Consider the following 22,045-nt stretch of genomic DNA (forward strand, 5'->3'; position numbering starts at 1 on the left):
CTTGGGCTAGCCTTAATCCTGGTGTTATATCCAGATTGCAGTATCCTCACCGACCAGAGACCACCAGGGAGACCGAGTCACGCATGCAAAGGCAAAGGGCTTTATTACGGGCTTAAGCTCGGGCTCACAGACTTCAGCAGCATATGGGTCCGTGCTGAGAGCCTCGAACAAGGGCAGAATAGGGTTTTTATGGGGTTTGAGACGGGGGAGTTACAGAAGTTGTGACATGGGAACAGTGATCCAATCATAATTATTCAACATCATTGACAGCGGGTTTGACCATGCACATTGTCTAGAGTATTCGTTACTTTTGGCGGGATCCAATTACAACATTTAGAGTACCTTTTAAATTCAACCAATCACAGAGCGAGCCTAGGGTCTTGTTCGGCGACTAACAGGTTAACTTTAACATTAGGTAACAGGATCCTATCTATAGTTTCTACCTCCAGGCCTCTCCCTTAGTAATGTGGAGGGTGGTCGCTGGACTTTCCTGATTGGGTGTTGCAAGGGTGGTTTCTCCTGCCTTGGGCAATGTGTAACTGCCTGATAGTTTCGGGAAAGCTGAAACTCAGGCCTTCTAGTTCAGAGGGGAAACTTAAAGCCTGTCATGGAGTCAGTTTGGTTTAGACGTTTAGACTTGTGGCCTTACACTGGGATGCGCAGTCACCCTCAAACCCCACAGGACTACCCACTCACACTGAGGAGCCCTTGAGCCGCCTTGGCATCTTCTGCTCCCCCAAGATTAACATCACCCTGGCAGAGCTGGCAGCAACCAGAGCAGCCTTTGCCTGGGTAGGCATCCTGGTGAGAGGCTGGCGGGACAGGAGCTAAGAGGAGTGTGGCCCAGAGCTGCGAGGCTGGTTTATCCTCTCCCTGTTTCGGGGCCCAGTCGCCCAACTACCTTCTCTGCCCAGGGGCCATGACTGAGCCCAGTGTGGTGGGACAGGGTCCCTGCAAAGACAAGATTTCTGTGACCCAGGGTCCCAGTTCTGAGATACGGCAGCAGATGCCTTCTTAGGAGGAAACACCGATCCAAGACCCCTAACTCAGAGTACCCCAGCCCACCTGACCCAGACCGAGTGCTCATTATTGATCCCTAACCTGCTCCTCTCTCAGGTCCTGACCCCAGAGGCCTTCAAACCAGAGATTTGGATATCATCTTCTGTATCCTCACCCCAACCATCCCATCTTACCCATCCCTGTTTCTGGGGTTCTCCCTCCTAACCATTTCTGGGGCCTATTTCAGGGCAGCTGGAACATTCTCTCACTCCCTTGTCTCATGGACCCTTTCATGGCCCCCAGAGCCCTTAGAATAGAATCCCTGGTCTATCAGTTGTAGGCTTAGCATTTAAAGCCTCTCTTACCGGGGACGCCTGGGTGACTCAGTCAGTTAAGCGTCTGACTTTGGCTCAGGTCATGATCTCACAGTAAGTTGGAGCCCCATGTTGAGCTCTGTGCAGACAGCTCAGAGCCTGGAACCTGCTTCAGATTCTGTGTATCCCTCTCTCTTTGTCCCTCCCCCCTCACATGCTGTCTCTTTCTCTCTTTCAAAAATAAATAAACATTAAAAGAAATTTAAAAAAATAATAACTCCTCTCTGACCTGTGTTGCTGACTGCTTGGTCTCACTTCCTCTGCTATACCAGACAGTAGACCTTTCTCCAACCTGTCCTGCCCTTTCATACCTCTCAGATCTTACCTCACATTCAAAATGCCTTTATTCTTTCTTCTCCATTCAGCAAACTACTACTTACTCTTCAAGGCTCAACTCCACTGTCCCCGCCCTTCGAGCAAAGCCTTGGCCCACCATCCCCAGGCAGAGTCGTAACTCACATCCACATGCCCTCCACCCCATCCTGTCCATTCCTGCCTCATGTTTCTGGCATGATCTATTATCTCCTTTGTAAGAGCCTGCCCCAGACCTAACCCATCCTGTCCAGACCCCAACCCAGGTACAGAGAGGTGCAGGCACCCTAGGGCCAACACCCTGCTCCCCACACACTACACACACACACACACACACACACACACACACACACACATACACGCATTATTGGCCTCCCTGCCTCCTACCTCCTTCCTCCTCACCTTGCTGTCCTGGCTTCTGCTGGCATTCTTCCCAAACCTTCAAGGGGAGGTAAGTCCTGGATCCCTTCTACGTCCTCCACAGCCTCCCTGTGGCATTCTCAGCCTCAACTCACTCATTCAAGCAGTTATTTACTGTGAATCTACTATGTCCCGGGCATTGTGCTTCGTTTGTGGAAAACATTTTGAACACATATAAAATAAATACAGATTATAAACACTGCCATAAAGGAAATAAATCAGATATTACAGTAGAGAATTAGTGATCCCTTTGTATATGGAATTTAGAAAGATCTCACAGAGGTGACATTTGAGCAGAGTCCTGAGGTGATAAGGGAGCATCTGTGTGGGTATTCAGGGAAACTGCACTGTAGGCAGAAGGGGCAGGAGATAGAAAGGTGCTCTGTGGGTCAGGGAAAGAGGCACATGCCTGCCATGTTCTAAGAACAGTGAAGAAATGGGGTGTTCAGTTAAGCATCTGACTTTAGCTCAGGGCATAATCTCACACTCCGTGAGTTCAAGCCCTGCTTTGGGCTCTGTGCAGACAGCTCAGAGCCTGGAACCTGTTTCGGGTTCTGTGTGTCCCTCTCTCTCTGCTTCTCCCCCTTCTGATGATCTATCTCTCTCTTTCTCAAAAATAAACAAAAAAAATTTTTAAATATGGCTAGGAGTAACAGATGAGGTCAGAGAGATGTGGGGGGTAAGAAAGCTGATCACGTTGACCCTGTAAGCCACAGGAAGGACTTTGACTTTTATTCTGAGATGAGAAGCCAGAGGAGTGGCATGACCTGGACTTTTAAGTTTTAACCAGGATCACTCTGGCTCCTTTATGGAGAATAGACTGTAAGGAGCAAAGGTGGAAGCAGGGAGAGCACTTAGTAGGCATGACTGCATTCATCCCTAACTAATCTCTAACTAAACCATTTCCCCCTGGTTCCATAGTTCTGGACACCACCCAGGCCCCCACTCTCTCTTGCCTGGGTGCTATAATAGCCTCCTGCTTGGCCTTGCTGTCTTCTGTCTGGCCCCTCAGTCCTTCCTCCACAGAAGAGCAAACGGAGCTATTTAAAATGCAAATCTGATTATGTCACTCCTGTCTATTAAAGCTTCCAAAGCTCCTCATTGCTCTTAGGACAAAGTCTAAACTCACAATCCCAGCCCACAAAGCCACAGCAGCTGCAGCCCCTGCTGGTCCCTGCTAACAGCCCTGCCTCATGCCCTAACGGGCAGCGCTGTCGTGCTGGCCTGTAAAGATTAGGTCATGAAGCTCTCCTCCGGACCCCTGCAGCCTTCCTTGATGCTCCAAGGAGCCTGAAATGAAAATGGAGTCCTTCTCCCTAGTTCTATGTGTGACAAGCTTTGTTTGCCTCACCTTCATCCCTGAGATCCAAGGAAAGGCGTAAGGGCAGGAGAAACCCACATGCTGCTTGGGCTTCGCACTAGCCCTCTCTCTGGGCTGAGGATCCAGGCCTTCCAGGGGGCACAAGAGCCTGGCTCTGAGCTCACAGCTAATGAACACCTGAGTTGGGAGATGTTGTGAGCTGCTCTGTGATGCCCAGATGACTAGGCTGTGGGCCTAAAGTTCCTCTGCCCACCTGGGGAGAGGCTTGCCCCCTCCTCAGCCTCTGCGTCTCCCTGCCCAGCTTACCTGCACTCTCAGTCTATCTCTGACTGCTCATTTTAACCCAGGCTAACACCTCTTGCCATCAGGCCCTAGGCCAGACCCTGATTTGCTCTTTACAAGTCTGAATAATTTCCTGATTTATTATTTTCCCACATAATGTTCAGTATTTTTCCACACAATGTTCCTCAGTACCTCTGAATGGAGTTGGAAGTCTTAACAAGGATCGAGGTAGTGAAGAGGCCTCTGTAACAAGAAGGATGATCCTCCTGTGCCCCCTTTACCACAAGTGTGAAACTCTATTTGAGTTCCCACAGAAATCAAATGTCTTCTTTGCTCCTACCTAACAAATGATTTGTAACCATTTGCTGTTGAAGGCAGAGGCTCGAAATCCCAGGAGAGGCTGCCAGAGGCCTCACCTGTTCCCATAGAGTGTGGGGTTGGCTTTAGCCCCTCAGGCTCAGACACCTGACTGATCAGCCCCATGAGGGGGTCTGTCTCCCCCGTGGCCCTGGTTATCCAGGCTCTGAGGCTGAATCACTGCACCACACACTGGCTTCTTCACCGACAAGGGTAACCGTAGAAGGACACTTAGCTGCTTTCCAGGGCATGTTTCAGCTAAGGGCATGTTTTCATGGGAAGCCAGAGCACAGCCACAGACTTAGAGAAAGAGATGCATGTTGGATAATAACTATAACAAGAGCTGATGTGTCCCAGGCCTCCATCCCTGAGTCCTCAGTGAACTGATATTACTCTTCCTTAATCCTCACATGAACCGGAAAGGAAGTATAGTTATTATCCTCATTTTATGGACGAGTGCAGAAATGTTGAGAAACTTGCTGGCTTCAGGTACCGGTGAGCTAATCTTGATGGCAAGGGCACTCAGAGTAACCACAAGTACTCCTCTTCCCTGGAGAGCACTGCCTGCCCTACCAACAATCTGGTGACTCTGACCAGGTCACTTCCGAAGGGTGTGAAGCTGTCCATCTACTACCTCCACATCGGGAATCTTCCCTGCCTTCTCTCCCTCCCTGACGCCCATATCCAACTGGTCATCAAAACCTGCACTTGCTACCTCCTGAGCAGCACCAGAATTCATCTTTCTAGGCCACCGCCACCGTCACCCTCTTGGATGCCTACAACACTCTCCCCGGGGCCTCTGCTTCCACCTTAGCTCCCTTCCTTGCATTCTCAATTTGGCCACCAGAGGGAACTTTCTAAAACACAAATCTCCGGTTTTATTCTGACTCCTTGTCCTCAGAATGAAATCGAGCACCAAGTAACAATTAGGAATTTTTAGGGGAGCCTGGGTGGCTCAGTTGGTTAAGCCACTGACTCTTGATCTCAGCTTAGGTCATGATCTCACGGTTTGTGAGATTGAGCCTCGCGTCTCACATCGAGCTTTGCTCTGACAGCACAGAGCCTGATAGGGGTTGTCTCTTTCCCTCACCTCTCTCTGTCCCTCCCCTGCTCACGCAATTTCTCTCTCTCTCTCTCAAAATAGATAAGTAAACTTGTAAAAAGCTCAAACACAGTTTTTATGGTTAAGCATGTTCTAGCCTCTACCAATCTTTCCAACCTCATCCTTCTGCCTTCTTCCACCACTGGTTGGTTAGTGCTCGCATGGGCAAGGGTCTGAGCTGGAGCAGACTGTTCTGATGCCAGGAGGTGGCCCACAGACACACATGTGTTGCCTGCAGGCGCTGTTGGCCACAACCAGCAGAAGCGGAGCTCATCCTATTAATGAGGCTGCCGGGGGGCCGCCTTTCTCGTGCTCTGAGCAGCATCCGGTGAGGGGCAGCACAGGCTGTGTCCTCCCAGTCACCTCCAACTAGGATGACTGAACCCTCCTCCTGCGGCTTCAGATCCTCCCGGCCCACTGCTCACTGCAGGCACTGAAGCCATGAGATGGCCCGATCCCACTTCTCACTGGGATCTTTTGCTGCTCCTGGGCTTCTGTGACACTGAGGCATGGAACACACACAGAAACCTGCCCAACACTTAGGCATGTGCAATCTGGAAGTGCGGGGGATTCAGCATGCAAAGGGGCACACCTGAGCCAACGAGGGATTGAAACCTATGGATAAATGTTGCCTACTTCTGAACCTGAGCCAGACAGTTCTGAGACATGTTCCTCCAGTTTCCCACAACTGTAAACACCTCTGTGTGGTACTTGTAGTTGCTTTTTTTCTGTCACCCTCTGCAGTCCTTTACTCCTGTTCCCGTAGATCCCTTCCCAAATGGAAGGCAGACGTGCAAGGGAGGGGTTTTACAAGTGGAACATTCACCTTTCAAAAAGGGTTAAGGACAGGAGCTTGGGTAGCTCAGTTGGTTAAGTGTCCGACTTTGGCTCATGTCATGATCTCGCAGTTTGTGGGTTCGAGCCCCGCGTCGGGCTCTGTGCTGACAGCTCAGAGCCTGGAGCCTGCTTCCCATTCTGTGTCTCCCTCTCTCTCTGCCCCTCCCCTGCTCACACTCTGTTTCTCTCTCTCTCAAAAATAAATAAAACATTAAAAAAATTTCAAAAAGGGTTAAGGAGCCCCTTAGATTTTAGTAAGTAGACTGGTAATAACCCCAAGTGTGGAATGGCAAAACTCTGATCCATGGTAGCTTAGAATGAGATACAAGTAGAAAATGAATCATTTGGCTTGTACCAGTGTTTTTTAACCATAGGGTGATTTTACCCGACACCCCCACGCTCCCAGCCCAGGGCATTGTCTAGAGATATTTTATTATCACAACTAAAGGGCAATGTCACTGACATTCAGTAGGTAGAGGCCAGAAATGCTACCGAACACCCTAAAATGCATAGGACAGCCCCCTACGATGGACAAGAATTATCTCCCCAAACCTCGATAGTGCCAAAGTTGAGAAACCCCAATTATGGCACACAGAATGCATGAGGACAATGGTGATTACAAGGACCATAGAGTTGACTAGCTTTTGCTAAGTGCTTTAGAAGCCTTGAAAAAAGAAAATGATAGGCCCAAGTCAGGCAATTAACAAACCCACAGCACACTGTGAAAGGCAGGAAGCCACCACTGCAATTCCTAAAGAGACCTTCATCTTCCTTCAGGGAAGATTGTGCTGGAAATCAAACCCAGGATTTAATTGTAAGAGTAGGACAGCCACATCAAAAGGCTGCCTGCACAGCCTAGATGGGTCTCCAGTGACAAATCATGGCCCTGGTAGAAAATGCATAGGACCCCGGAACACAGAATAGAGACATTTCGGTAAATTAATGTGAGAATTTTGAATTCCTAGACTTCCCCAAATCTTCAAGGTCAACAGCAGCAGCTCTCTTCCCCTTGCTATAGGAGAGTAGCTTTCCTTTCCGGGAATCCTGCCAAGACTCCTCTAGAGGCAAGTGGCTCCAAAGATGATGCTTATCCTCCTCAAGACCCTTCTCTGCCCATCCCTCTCCAACTGCCTGCAGACCAACAACCAGGGTGAAGTCTCAGCACAGCCTAGGTGGGGAAGTGTGGTCCCTGATCCACAAGGGAATGGCACACACATTGGAAAAATAACAAGAACTGTGTTCAGGTGGAAACAGGGGTGACATGTGGCAGCTTATTAACCTAGGAGTACTCTCTCATTACTCTGGGTTTAACATCCAAGCAAGGATGAAGAAAAACATCTTCATTTCCTTCCTGAGAGAGCTCTTTGACACTTGGACACAATGATGGCCTACAGAAACAAGGTGGAGAAGCCAGAATTTTCTTGACACACTACAAAAGGAGGTAGAAGGCTCAGGGGAGTGAGAATGTATTTATCATGCAAGACCAGAGAACCTATTACCAGGCTGCATTCCCAAGGCAAGTCCAGAGGACACTCCCTTCTCTAAGGCAATACAAAATGCACAAGTGAGGATCCCTAGTGTCGGTGAGGATATGCTCCTAGAATAGCAGAGGCTGAATGGTGACACAATCAACAGGGGCAGGGTGGAGGTCATTACAAGACCAAAGTAGCAACCAGCATGCTTTGACCTACAGCTATGTGGTGATGGCCAATTGCTGGGACAAAAATAAATGGGCAGAAGACCAGGTGTTCCCTGTGTAACAGTCTCACCTCCAAAATCAAGAGCTAGTAAGCAGAAGGCTGATGGCGGTGCCATAGAGGAAAATAGTTTTTTCTCATAAATTTCCCAGATCTAGGCCAGTTCACAGTCTCCAAGCCTACTGATTGAAAAGAAGGCCAAGTCTTAAGAAAAAACCTACCTACACTGCCAAAAGTGTATATGATAATTGTTTTTCTAATCTCTTCCCACAAGGGACCTCTGGCTATCTTAGTCCGCTCAGGCTGCCATAGCAAAACACCACGCTGGGAGGCCTAAATGACAGAAATTTATTTGTCACAGTTCGGAAAGCTGGAAAGTCCAAGATCAAGGTGCTGGTGGATATGGTTCCTCATGAGAGTCTTTCTGGCTTATAGATGGCCACCTTCTTGTGAGCTCTCCAGTGTCTCTTTTTTAGAAGGGCCCTCATCCCATCATAAAGGCCCTGCCCTCATGATCTCATCTAAACATAATTAGTTTCCTAATCCTTCCTAAAGGCCCCGTCTACAAATATGATTGAGGATGAGAGCTTCCACATATGAATTTGGGGGAGACACAGTTCAGTTCATAGCAGTCATCTTTTACCAGAGCAATTCTGGCCTGGGGAAAGGGAAAGTCCTAGACCTTTCAAGGGCCGTTGGATTCCAGAGTATGATCTAGTATTGATTGCCAAGGGTTGGGAAGCACCATCATGGGCCCCCAGTTAGACTGGAGGCTCATGAAAGTCAAGTGGTAAACAGAGTTCTCATTCAAACAGGTCTATTGGATGTAAAGATCCATATTGTGGCGGTTCCTGAGGGCATAACTGTGATAGCTATGCTGAGAAGCTGGCACGACCCTCACATTTGCCCCCTGCCCTAATAGTTAAGAGCCATTATGGTAGGTAGGGACAAATATAAGCCTCTAACATGCCCACATTTTTGACCAGTTTATTAAATCAGAAGTAATACCACATCTTGGGAGGAGTTGCAGAGATGAGCACCAACATCAAAGACTTTCTTTTTCAAGATCCTTCAGTAAGGAGTATCAAAAGCTATTTGCTTTTCTGTGGGATGAATAACAGTACATATTCACTTTCTTGCCCCTGAGGTACATCAATTCACACACTCTCTGTCACAATACAGCAATCAGTGACCTAGACTATACTGCTTTTCCCTAAAACATCATGATAGTCCATAATTGATCACATAATGCTAATATGACCTAACGAGCAAAACTACGCAAGTATTCTAGATGTACTAGTAAGACACATGCATGCCAGAATATGAGAAATAAAAAGTGTGAAGATTCATGGCTTTCCACACTGGTGACATTTTTCTCTTCCCCTTTTGCTCCGGAATGAGTTAAGTGTATGTAAAAATAAACTATCGCTTCTCGGCCTTTTGGCTAAGATCAAGTATAAAATAAACAAATTAGAAAATAAACCCTTAGGTCCACTGCCATGGCCAATCCTATTTCATCTATATCCTCATTTGCTTCTTCTATCCCATAGTATTTTGAAGCAAATTGGTAAAATTATTAGGGAACCAGTAGTATGGAGTATGTCAGGTGATCCCCTATCAGGTAAAGTCAAGTTGTTGTACCCCGTACCCTCCACCACGAATAAAGATGTAGTGCTTGGTAAAAATACTTCTGTGATTCATTTACCGGGTGCCTTGGAAGGCTCCCAATTTTGAACGAAGCCCAGAGCAAGAGAGAGCTCTACGGTGTGTGCAACTTTGGTACTAGGTCCCTTACTATTTTGTTCATCTGATGCAGCAGAATCAATGGTGTTCATACTGATAAGAATGCTGAGTAGACCCTCTGGTAAGTTTTAATAAAAGGGTTTCAGTAGCAATCTCTAGAATTCGGGAGCAAGGTCATGTGTTCTGCAGTAGAGAGCTATTTTGAAAAGCAGACTTTTGGCCACAGTAAAAACTAAATGCTTGGCAATGGGACCTCAAGGGTCTATACAACTAGAGATGTCCAATGTTAGCTGAGTATTGCCAAATTCTGTCAGGTTATAAGAGTAAGCAAGCACATTGGCAAACCATCATGTGATAGAAATGGTAGAGTTGTGACAGGTCCAAACAGGTCCACAGTGTTCATGAAAGTTTGTGAACAAGTGGCTCAGACTCCTAGGACACCTTCCTTGGCTATACCAGCCCTTTCCTCTCAACTCAAACTATGGTCTTGTGGGGTTGGTTCTCTATAACCAAATAATAGAGGGGAAAAATATTCAGCCCTGACTCACAGATGGGTTAGCTTGATACTAGCTAAAAAATGGATTGTTACTGCAACAAAGCCCCACTTGGGAGAGGCCCTAGACAGCGGTGAAGGGGAATCCTCCCAGTGGGTCTACCTTTAAGCAGTGTGCTTGGGCATTTCTTTTGTATGGGGGGCAAAATGCTTCAAGGTATACTGATGGGCAGTGTCAAATAGTTCACTTGAGTAGTACCCGTTCTGCTGTCACACATGCGCAATCTAGAAGTGCAGAGGAGTTAACTGATGGAACCAGAACTGGGAAACAAATGCCTCCTCATTCTATATGGCTCTTTAGAAGGTCCCGGTGGGATCGACCTAATAGGATGTCTGTCACCTATAGCAATGAGGTTTGGAGAAAGGCTGAGGCAAATGAAACTAGTGAGGCACATGTGTCAGGTCGAAAATCTAAGGGGGCACCAAGAAATTCCATAATCAAAGACAATAATATTTTAATATAGTATTTAAAAAATCATAATCAATATAAAAACCCATGATCAACAAAATCAGAATTTTAAGTAAAGATAGGATCAATATTACTAATTTTTTTCCTTTGGCCTCAGGATCCAATATGTTTCAGCACAGCATAATCACTGACCCTGGTGCCAATAACCCCCCAGTCACAGAGTCTTTGCTGGCCTTACTTTCTTTCCTGTTCGCTGTTCCTAGCCCCTCACTCCTTTTCTTGGGATCATTGCTCAAAATGAATTATCTTCACATAAATTCCTATCTCATGCTTTGCTTTTCTATTGAGGGAGAGGGGAAAGATGGGCTTCAAGCTCAGTAACACAATGGCCACATAAGATATTATTTAAAGAATACTTTTATAAGTAAAGGGACGTGCTTTTAATAATTTCACAGGACTAACATGCATAAATCAGACCTGTCCTAGCACATCAGGACATATGGTCTCATTAAAGAAAAGGAAACAGCAAGGGACCTCAGTGGCTCAGTCGATTAAGTGTGAGAGTCTTGATTTCTGCTCAGGTCATGATCTCACAGCCAGTGAGATGGAGCTCTGCCCTGCACCCTGCACCCTGCACCAGGCTCACACTGGGCATGGAGCCTGCTTAAGATTCTCTCTCCCTCTGCCCCTTACCTTACCTGGTCTCTTTCTCTCTCTCTCTCTCTCTCTCTCAAAATAAATTAACTTTAAAAAAAAAAAAAAAAGAAAGAAAGGAAAGGAAAGGAAACAGGTTCAAAGGGACTGAGAAAAGGAATGTGAAGCCAGCCTAAGAGGTTAGACTGCAAACTACATAAAAGGAGGCAGAAATGTCCCTCAGCCACTTAACCAGAATCTGGAGAAGCAAACACACATTTGTATACAGTCTCCAAAGAGGTAGGGTCTTGAGCCTGTCAACTTCATGAGCCTGCCTTCTGCACCCCAGGACTCAGACCACAGCCTGGGCTAGCTCACACAACAGCAGGGGCCCTTTGGCGGGCACTTAAATATTTAAGCTCCCTGCTCTGGCTTCCCTGCGGGATCTGGCCAAACTGGACCTTCTCCTCCTCCCTCCCTCCGTTCCTGGACTGGGGGGCGGTCCCTTCTGCAACCTAGCCAGAGACCTTCCAGTCCCAGAAGGCTCCGGCAGTCAGCCCCAATAAAGAGCCCTGGGGGTATGAGGAGGGTATGGGGGTATGAAGGAATCCAAATCAGATCCCAGAAGTGGTGACAGGAGCGCCTTCATTACTGTGCTCTCACAAAGGACCAGACTTCGTGCCCCAGCGGGATCCTGGACCGACCCCCTAGCCCCTTCCTCAGCGCCTGTCTCTGACGCAGTGTGACCTTGCTCATCCCTTCCATGCTCTGGGCCTGGTTCCCCCTTTTCTTAAAGTGAGGCTCCAGGCTGGCCAGAAGACGCTTTCTGGAGCAGCGCGGGATGGTGATTGAGTCCGGCCGTCCTCGTCCTCGGATGGGTGGGGAGTGAGCGCCCTGTCGCCTGGTGCCAGCCACTTGCACTTGCGCGGCGGGCGTGCCAGTGCAGAGGTCGCATTCCTGTCACCCCTGTGCTCACAGAAGCTTCTCCCGAGCACCGACTCCACGGACTCGCCCGTCTGCGCTGCGCCCGAGGACACCTGAACTCGGGCCCGGGACTGGTGGGGCCACCGAGACACCTCTGCCCCAGGCGAGGCCTGGAGCGACGCCAACGGAGAGGGCCAAGGCCGACCTCTCCAAGACCTCGCTGTCCAGCCTCGGCTCCTGCCTTTGGTCCGCTCTTCCCTTCGGAGCTTCGGTCTGGGAGCTCCGCACTTGAGGTCTCGGGCGACCCGGGGTGCGCGGGAGCAGGGCTCCGCTTCACCGAGCCGCTACGAGCCGAGTCCCACTGGGCCGCGGGGTCGCAGGGGCAGGGGGGCGGAGCACCAGGCGGAGCCCGCGGGGAGCCCCACCCCTCCCGCGCGGCCGCCCTCCACTCCCCTCCCGGCCCCTGCCGCGATGGGGGTGTGGTCCCGAGTGTCTCCAGTGGCTTCTAGCTTTGCTACCCGCTCCCGGGAGCGTCCCAACGCCCTCAGACTGTTTCCCGGGAACCCTCCGCGGCCGGGGGCCCCAAATTCCCGCAGCCTGCCTGGCCTCCGAGAACGTTCTGACACCTTCGGGAAACGCCCTCGGCCGCACGACTCGGTCCGGGGACCGCTATTCGCACTCCTTGTTGCTGGGGCAGAGCAGCGGTGGGAAGCATGCGGGACTACGACGAGGTGACCGCCTTCCTGGGCGAGTGGGGGCCCTTCCAGCGCCTCATCTTCTTCCTGCTCAGCGCCAGCATCATCCCCAACGGCTTCAATGGAATGTCAGTCGTGTTTTTGGCCGCCACCCCGGAGCACCGCTGCCGGGTCCCCGACACGGCGAACCTGAGCCGCGCGTGGCGCAACCACAGTATCCCGCTGCGGCTGCAGGACGGGCGCGAGGTCCCTCACAGCTGCCGGCGCTACCGGCTCGCGGCGATCACCAACTTCTCGGCGCTGGGGCTGGAGCCGGGGCGCGATGTGGATCTGGAGCGGCTGGAGCAGGAGAGCTGCCTGGATGGCTGGGAGTTCAGCCAGGACATCTACCTGTCCACCATCGTGACCGAGGTGGGTGTGTGAATGACCCTGCATCCGCCTCAGACCCCTTGAGACTCCCTGCCAGTGCCCGGGTCCCCGTTTCCCACTCGCCGTCAAACCTGACTGGCAAGCAACTGGGTTATGCTTCTCTAACACATGTGTGCCGCCCATGAGCAGGGCTCCAGTGAGGCTTATTCCTGAGCGGTCCAGTCTAGCATGGAGGGGATGGAACAGGGAGTGTTGCCCCCAACTGTCTTTTCCTTTCTGAGTTTCACAACAGATGAAATTGTTTCCCAAGGGGCCGAGTCCCAGACTGCTCAGATGCACAGTCTGATTCAAGTTCCTGCTACTCATATGAGGAAACGTGTGGGGATTTCTGCTGAACCCAACTGCAGACAAAGAGAAGAGCCTTGCTGCAGGGCAGGCTGTGGGCAGGTCTGACCTGTTTCCTAGCCACAGAGGTCTGGAGGAATCAAAGGGTCTGCGAAGCTCGGGGTCCTGTCTTGAGGCTCCAATTTCTCTGATAAAGAGCAGAGGACCTCCTGATGCTGATTGGGTACCGGGGACCACAGTTGCCTGCCCCCAACGTAAAGAGATTGACTCAGAGAGACTCCTCTGAGTATAGGATCTGGAAGTGGGCTGGTGTTCCAGCTTATGCCATTAACACCTTAGGATCCTAAGTGGTTCGGTGACACATTTTCTAAGTTTCAGGAGTCAGGCTACACACATACTTCGTCCCTGGCACTTCTTGCTTCACATCTACCATGGGCCATGGGATGCTGCGTCCTTCTGAGGAGGGCATCCCTAGACTAGTTTCCTGCTGTTGATCAGGCAGGTAGGATTTCCCAGCTTCTGACTCTGCCCCTGCTCTATGTTCCTCCCAAGGAAAACCCCAGTATGGCTCCTCTTAGTCCTTAATCCTCTTCTCTCAGCACAATGTAGCAATCATCAGACACCGTGTCTGGCCTCATGCTGGGCCCTAGGCTACAGACAATTGGAGTGTAGGTCCTGATTTCCAAGCTCAGATGCCCATGCGGCACACTGGTCACGTTATAGAGAGGGCTAACATCAACCCTGGTTAGTAATAGGGTTCTGGAGGCTGAATTCAAGTTCTGGCTGGCTTGCTGTATGACCTGGAGCAATATATTACCCTCTCTGTGTGGATAACAGGGTGAGGAAATACTTCAAGAAAGAGTGATAAAATTAGAGCTGAGTCTGAACATATGAGTAGAACTTGTCCAAGCAAAGAACATGGCAGATTCTGTGGATGGAATCTTCATAGATCGAGGCAACTGGTGTTCAGGAGAATGACAGGTGAGGCTAGATATACCTACAGAGATCCTTTCACAGCGGATATTGGTAAAAATGTTGAGTAATTGACTTTATTTTGAGGACAGTGAAGAACTAATAAGGGTTCTAAGCAAGTGGTAACATGGCCAGATTTGGGTTTTCAGCAGAAGCTTACTCTAGCTGCTATGAAAAGCAAGAAGACCAGTGAGGAATCTGTGGGAGTTTCCTTGACAAGAGACTGGTGGCCAGCCAGGGGTGGTGGGTACAGAATCGATAGGGCCTGTGGGAGTGGACTCAACCTGCGAACCACCTCTGAATCCCTCCAGCATTGCCACCAGACCTACCTTGGACCCTGAGGTGACTGTGTGTCTCTCATATTGACCTCCTAGCTGGGGCTCCTAGTGGGTGCCCACCCCCTTCCCACAGCCTGGTCCTGGGGCATCTAAGACTGGGGGTCAGCTCACCCCACCTCAGTTCCTGGAAGTATCATTAGAACTTGAACTGGAGCTGGCCCCACTACCTGCAGCACCCCTAAAAACTGTTTGACCTCTTTTCCCTTCCTCACTGGTGTCATTGACCTCATGGTGTGAAGGGTGGGTAGCTGCTGGCCTTCAAGGCCATAGCTCCCCCTGTTGTGCCCCGCTTAAAGGGTCCTCTGGGCACCTCTGGGGATGCACATCATCACACACTCACACAGGAAAATGGTTTGCTTTCCTTGGCATCCTTTCCCTTCTTTGCTTCTTTTTTGGGTGGTGGAGTAAAAGACAAATGGATGCTGGTGTTTGGGAGGAAGGAGAGGAGAAGCACCGGCGAGGGGGGGCGGGTTGGGGGGGACGTGACTCTTCACAGAGAGATGGTGACACAAGAAGTTCTGGAGTCAGACTGGAGGGCCACTTCTGACCCCACCCCTAGCCATTTGGCTGACTTCAGCAGTTACATCACTGCTCAAAGCCTCAGTTTCCTTAACTATGAAACGAGATACAAGGGTGTGAAAATCTGCTTGACGTTATTAATCAGTAAGGAAATGTGAATCAAAACCACAATGAGATATCATCTCACACCCATTAGGATAGCTGTTGTATGGAGAAATTGGAACTCTTGTGCACTGCTGGTAGGAGTGTAAAAAGGTGTAGCCACTATGAAAAACAGTATGAAAGTTCCTCACAAAACTACAAGTAGAATGACCATTGAATCTAGCAATATCACTTCTGGGTATATATACACAAGAATTGAAAGCAGAGTCTCAAAGAACTATATGTACGGTTATGTTCATAGCAACCTTATTCACAACAGCCAAAAGGTAAAAGCAACCCAGGTGTCCATCAGTGGGATAAATGGATAAAGAAAATGTGGTGTATGCATACGATGGAATACTATTCAGCCTTAAAAGGGAAGGAAATTCTGACATGTGCTACAATACAGATGAACCTTGAAGACATGCTAAGTGAAATAAGCCAGTTGAAAAAGGACAAAAGCTGTGTGATTTCACTTATGTGAGATATAAAGAGTAGTTAGACTCATAGAAACAGCAAGAAAAATGGTAGGTAATAGGGGCTAGGGGCCGCAGGGAATGGGGAGATGTTCAATGGGTATAAAATTCAGTTTTGCAAGATGCAAAGAGTTCTGGAGATGGCACTACAATATGAATATATTTAACTCTATTGAACTGTACACTTAGAAATCATTAAGATGGTAAATATTATGTTATGTTTGGTATATGTTTTGTTTTTAATTTTTTAAAATGAGAATCATAAGAGTTCCCAGCTTCTCTGAGTTGTTGGGAGGACTCGGTGAGGCCATGCTACATCCCCCAGCACCAGCAAATGGGCATAATCGGTCGGTGGGTGAGGAGAGGTGAGGGCAGGACCTCTTCACCTCTGGCTACACACCCAGGGCATTGTCGGAGCTATACTAAGGCCCAGGTGGCAGCCAGTATGATGGGTGATGAGTTCTGCTGGAGGCTGAAACTCTGTCCCCTTGGAATAGTTCCATGACCCACAAAATAGATCATAGGTCCAAACCGACACTGACTTAGCCAGTGCCCATGGGAGAAATGGCCCCAGCTCTCCCACAGGCTGAAGCTCAGGGGCCCTGTACAGGTTCTCTACATCCCAGCTAGCATAATACAGGGAGAGGGAGACTGTTTTCTCAAATTGTTTCTGCCTTCCACCTCCATGCCGGATCTCCCACTGGGCATACCCTCTGGGAAAGCTGAACCAACACCTGACCCCTGCAGGGATGGCAAGGTCAGCCAAGAACCCAAGTATGGCATGTGCTGCTCTGGAAATGCCTTGCATACAATGCCAAGAGGCAGGAGTCTGGTGTCTGAGTTGGGACTTGTGTGAATGCATCTGTCTGTGTATATATGCATAAGTTAGTTTCCTTCCTCGGGGGCTGTTTATGAAGTCCGATGTATTATTCCTGTGCAGTTATTAAGAATCACATTTTTAAAAGCTTCATTTTGAAATGAGTTTTGATTTAGAGAAAAATTGTGAAAATCGTACAGAAAATTCACATACACCCTCCAACCAGCTTCCCTTCATGTTAACAATTTATTTAACAACCATAATTGACGTATCAAAACCAGGAACTTAATGTTGGTTGCAATATTCTTAACTAAACTACAGCTGGTATTTGAATTTCACTGACTTTTCCACTAATGTTCTTTTTTGGTGTTTGGGTCCTATCCAGATGCCCACATTGTATTTAGTTGGTGTGACTCCTTAGTCTTCTTCAGTCTGTGAGAGTTCCTCAGTCTTGTCCTATCTTTCATAACCTTAACCCTTTTTATGAGTCTTTCAGTTATTTTCATGAATGTCCCTTGGTTTGGATTTGGGTGATTCTTTCATGATAAGATTGAGTTTGTGCACTTTTTGGTAAGAATGTCATTGAAGCGATATGTCCGCAGGGCATCGTACCAGTGGGTATATGATGTCGATATGGCTTGTTAATGGTGATGTCAGCCTTGATCACTTGGTTAGTTGGGTTCTGCTGGGTTTTCCCACCATAAAGTCACTATTTTTTCCCTTCCCAATTGATAAATATCTTGGGAGAGATACATTGGAACTATACACATATCCTGTTTATCCTCAAACATTTGGTGTTTGCCTAATGGCGATGTTGCATCTCCCACAGTCCTTTTAGTTTCTTCCAATTTATTAATAGGAATTCTTCTGTAGATAAGTGTTTCCCCTTCCCTGTCATTTATTTATTCAATTATTGCTTTATATTAGTACAGACTTGTGTAACCTAAAGCTACCCTTATTTATTTTGTTGCTCTGGCTGGTCCAGCTTGAACCAGGTTATTGTTCACTTTAAAGACAGAGCATGTAAAAATCCCAGGAAAAGGTCCTTCTTTTGCCTCTGGGATCAGGGCTGGAGAAGCCTATATTTTCCCCTGTGGGGAGGGTCCCAGACACCTCTTAGCTTCATTATCTGCAGAGTGGCAGTGCAAAAACAAGAGCAGGGACTGGTGGTATTTGGCTCAACGGATGGGGACTGAAACTTCTGTTGAGGAAGGAAGGGACCCCAAGGATCCACAAGCCATCTGATATGGAGTCTTGTTGCAGAAGCCTACTGCAGGGGGGAGCCCAGTTGCAAAGGGCGTAGCTCTCCCTACAGCCCTTCAGGGCCACAGACCCCAAAGAGCAAAGGGCCTGTGTGTGAGGAAACTCAAAGGCCTCCTGAAGGCTGAAGAAGCAGAGAGGCAGCTAATGTCCTGCTCTCCTGGGAGCCTATATTTATCAGAAGGGCCACAAGGCAAGCAGGAGGGGTGAGCCTGGCTCCTGGCCAAGGTATAAGCATGGACCGTCCTTTGCCTCCAATGTGTCTGGTTTTCTCATGGAACATCAGGTAGATTGACCCCCTTTACTCTACAGGCTGGCAAACTAGGCAGTCACCTCTGAGCTGGGTGCTGCTTCTCCTAGGCCCATGCTCCATGAGTCCTGTGAGCTCCTTTTTTTGGTGAGGACCAGCTTTCTGTTGTCAGGCTGCCAGAGGCCTGAGGCAAGCATGCTGCTCCCTCATATAGGCTTCTGTCCTCTCCTGCAGCTGGCTGCATGCAGCCTTTAGGAATCCATGGGTGGAGCTGCCTATGGCTATGCCCTTGAACATGATACAGCCTCCAGCAAAGGCTCTGGACCTCTAGAGACCCTAGACTTGTGCCATCTTTCCTGGGACCTGGAGTCAGGGCACGGACAGAGCAGGACACACTGATTCTCCACCCAGAACCCAAAAGCATGAGCTAGGATAATGAGGCCCTTATCCTCTGCTAATAGGGCACTTATGGGAGGCATTGGGAGTAGCAGAAGAGGGACAGTGATATAGACTAAGGCTGATATCTGGTTGCTACTACATGGGACTACATACCATAGGATGTACCTCCTCTGAGGCCTGGGTGGGCTCTGGCAAAGGTGAAGACTTGGAGCAGGAGGCAGGCTTAGGCTGTTTTCTTTCTCTCAGGCCTATAAGCTACCAGTAAATTCTGCTGGCGAGTGTGGAGACTGGCAGCTTGGCTGACAGGACAGCCTGAATATTATTAACCAAGTTCACACTCAGACTAGCTTTCTGTCACATTCCAGAGGGGACAAGGTATGGGACCTATGCCTCCAGGCAACACCAGCGAGATTTTCAGAAAGGTCTTGCACAGAAAACAAATAAAAGAAACCTAGGGGCTTTCCCTAGCTCTGATCTGAAATTGCTTCCCTGTTTATCAGCTACCTCACCCCAAACAGTTTGCAGGTTGCCACTCAGCTGTGCTCCTCTGACAATGGCCACCAGGATCTCAGAATGTGCTTTTGTCCAGAAGCTGCTTCACCCACATCTCCTGCCAAGTTTCTGGATAAACAAACTTTGTCCATCCCTCCTGGTGGACAGGAGAACCCTCATACAGAGTCCAAGAGGTAGGGTGGTGTATTGACAAAAACAAAGCTTTGGCTGGGTGGGTCACAGGAGCTGCAGGTGCCTCTGAATGGGTTGTAATTTCTCCCCGGCAGCAGGCTAAATTCACTTCATATTCTGGGCTAATGCAGGGCTGCCTTCTTATCTGAAACCTTGGTCTTATTTTAAGCATGTTTCTGGAGGCCAGAAGAAAAGGAAGAAAAGCCAGCGTTTGGAGTAGAGACGGTGGAGAAACATTGGAGGCTCTTGAGAAAGGCCAGGTTGACACACATGGCCTAGCAATAGCCACAGATAGCCTGAGGCTATGTATTTGAAGGACTGGAGGTCAGGTTCATAGTGGCACCTTCCAGAGCTTCCCCCTCAGTGCTGGAGCACTGACACAGGCCCCATCTCACTTACTTATGTTCCCAGAGTGGGGCCTAGGAGACTTGTGGTGGATCCAATGCCAGGCTTCCAGGGGAAGAACTGGGTCTCTGAGTGCCCCTTCTCCTTCCCTCAGGTGCCTCCATTCCCATACCCACCATCCCATTCAAACCCTCTGAGTCTTTTACTTTGGTTCAGCCTCCAGTGACCACAGAGCTTTCCACTGAAGCCTCCCCACCTATGGTTGCTTTTGCTTTACTTGTAATCTGAAGAAGGAAGGATACGAAGAACATTTTAAGGTTTAGCCCTCCCTGAGCCCCTGCGCTCCGAGTTGTAGAGGCTCTATTCCTGGTGAGTACAGTCAAGAGATTGGGGAACTCCATCCTCTACTCAGCTCCTACTCATATAGTGGTAGCTCGACCCCAGATTCCACAGGCTGAGAATACTGGGGCCCTGGCTACGCTTGTCCCAGAGTGTTTGTAAGGTAAGATGTTCTATCCCAGGAGAGGCAAGCCGAAAAGACAGAGGTTACCACCCTCACCCAAATCCAATTTGGAAGGCCGCTTTTCCCACCACCAGCTCTGGAGCAAGGACTCAGAGATTTTGTCCAGGCGGACAGGTAGCCCCTAAGAGTAGAGCTCTGAAGCTGTCCCCACAGGAAATAACTACATTTGAAAGAAGTTGAAGAAAACACTAATCTACACAGCTCAGACGCTCAATGAATTCCAAGTAAAAGAAACAAAAAGAGTTCCACACAGATACATTATAGTACAACTGCTGAGACCCAAAGACAAAGGGAACATTTTGAAGGCAGCACGGAAAATATGACTTGTCACATACAAGGGAAGCCTGATAAGGTTTACCTTTCACTTCTCATCAGAAACAATGGAGGCCAAAAGGCAGAGAGTAACATTCAAAATGCTGAAAGAAAAAAGATGTCAACGAAGAATCTTAGTTCTAGCAAAACTATCTTTCAAAAGTGAAGTAAAGATATTCCCAGATACAAAAATGAACAAAAAACACTGAAAGAAAGTTTTGCTAGGTGTGCTGTGTTACCAGAAATACTGAAAGAAGTTCTTCAGGAATGAGTTTTTTTTTAAAAGAACAACTCAAGCTCTGAAAACTAAAAAACATCTTTGAAAGAAATTAAAGAAGACATAAATAGAGGCACCTGGGTGGCTCAGTCCGTTAAGGGACTGACTCTCAATTTCAGCTTGGGTCATGATCTCAGGGTCATGGGATTTGTGCTGAGCATGGAGCCTGCTTGGGATTCTCTTATTCTGCCCTCTCCTTCGCATGTGCAGATGCACTGTGTTTCTCCCTCTCTCTCAAATAAATTTTAAAAAATAAGACAGAAATAAATAGAAAGACATGTCATGTTCTGCTCATGAAGTAAAAGTAATAATATTGTTAAGATAGCAGCACTCCTCAAATTTATCTATGGACTCAACACAAAAGTTGTTCAGTATCATTAGTCGTTAGGGAAATGAAAATTGAAACCACAATGAGACACTTCTTAACACCAGTTGGGATGGTTAAAATTAAAATGACATACAAGAACAAGTGTTGGTAGGAAGATGGAGAACTGAAACATTTGTTCATTGCTGTTGGGCTTGTAAAACGGTACAGCCACTTTAGAAAACAGTTTGGGAGTTTCTCGAAAGGTTAAATATAGATTTATTATGACTTAGCAGTTCCACTCCTATGTATATACCCAAGAAAAATGAAAACACATGAAAACATATATCCATACAAAACCTTGTATGCAGAAGTTCATGGCATCATTATTTTTTTAATGTTTTTTAAAAAGTTTATTACTTATTTTTGAGGGAGGAGACACAGGGTCAGAGAGACACAATCCCAAGTAGACTCTGTGCTATCAGTGCTGAGCCTGATGCAAGGCTCAGATTCACAAAACTTGAGATCATGACCTGAGCCGACTCAGGAGTTAGATGCTTAACTAACTGAGCCACCCAACACCCCTATGGCATCATTATTCATAAGAGTCATAAAGTGGAAATAACCCCAATGTCTATCGACTGATGACTGCTAAGTAAAATGTGGTCTGCCCATGCAGTGGTATATTATTCAACTGTAAAAAGGAAAGAAGTACTGATATATGCTAAAACAACACGAATGAACCTTGAAAACATTATGCTGAGTCAAAGAGGCCAGTCACAAAATACTATATACTATATAGTTCCACATATATTAAATGTCCAGAATTGGCAAATCCATAGAGACAGAAAGTATATTACTGGTTGCCAGGGGCCGAGGAAAGAGAATGGGAAGTGACTGTTCATGGGTATGGGGTTTTTCTCAGAGGTGCTGAAATGTTCTCAAATTAGATACTGCTGATGGTTGCACAATTCTTCAAATATACTGAAAACCCCTGAATTGTACACGTTACAAGAGTGAATGTTATAGGATGTAAATTGTATTTCAATGAAGCTA

The 22,045-nt window shown here is 48.0% G+C and overlaps 1 protein-coding gene across 2 annotated transcripts in view; it reads left to right on the forward strand.

Annotated features, from left to right (window-relative positions):
- The first annotated feature begins 12,620 nt into the window (after positions 1 to 12,620).
- SLC22A4 (solute carrier family 22 member 4) overlaps positions 12,621 to 22,045 on the forward strand; it is a 45,569-nt gene continuing 36,144 nt past the window's right edge. For both annotated transcript variants that reach the window (XM_039252561.1, XM_039252562.1), the window contains exon 1: positions 12,621 to 13,069. In XM_039252561.1, the coding sequence (XP_039108492.1) occupies positions 12,677 to 13,069 (393 nt within the window). In that variant the 5' untranslated portion in view covers positions 12,621 to 12,676. The remainder of the gene's footprint in view (positions 13,070 to 22,045) is intronic.

This window comes from Hyaena hyaena, unplaced genomic scaffold (genome assembly GCF_003009895.1).
Source record: "Hyaena hyaena isolate Hyena2069 unplaced genomic scaffold, ASM300989v1 scaffold_425, whole genome shotgun sequence".
Taxonomy (NCBI): domain Eukaryota; kingdom Metazoa; phylum Chordata; class Mammalia; order Carnivora; family Hyaenidae; genus Hyaena; species Hyaena hyaena.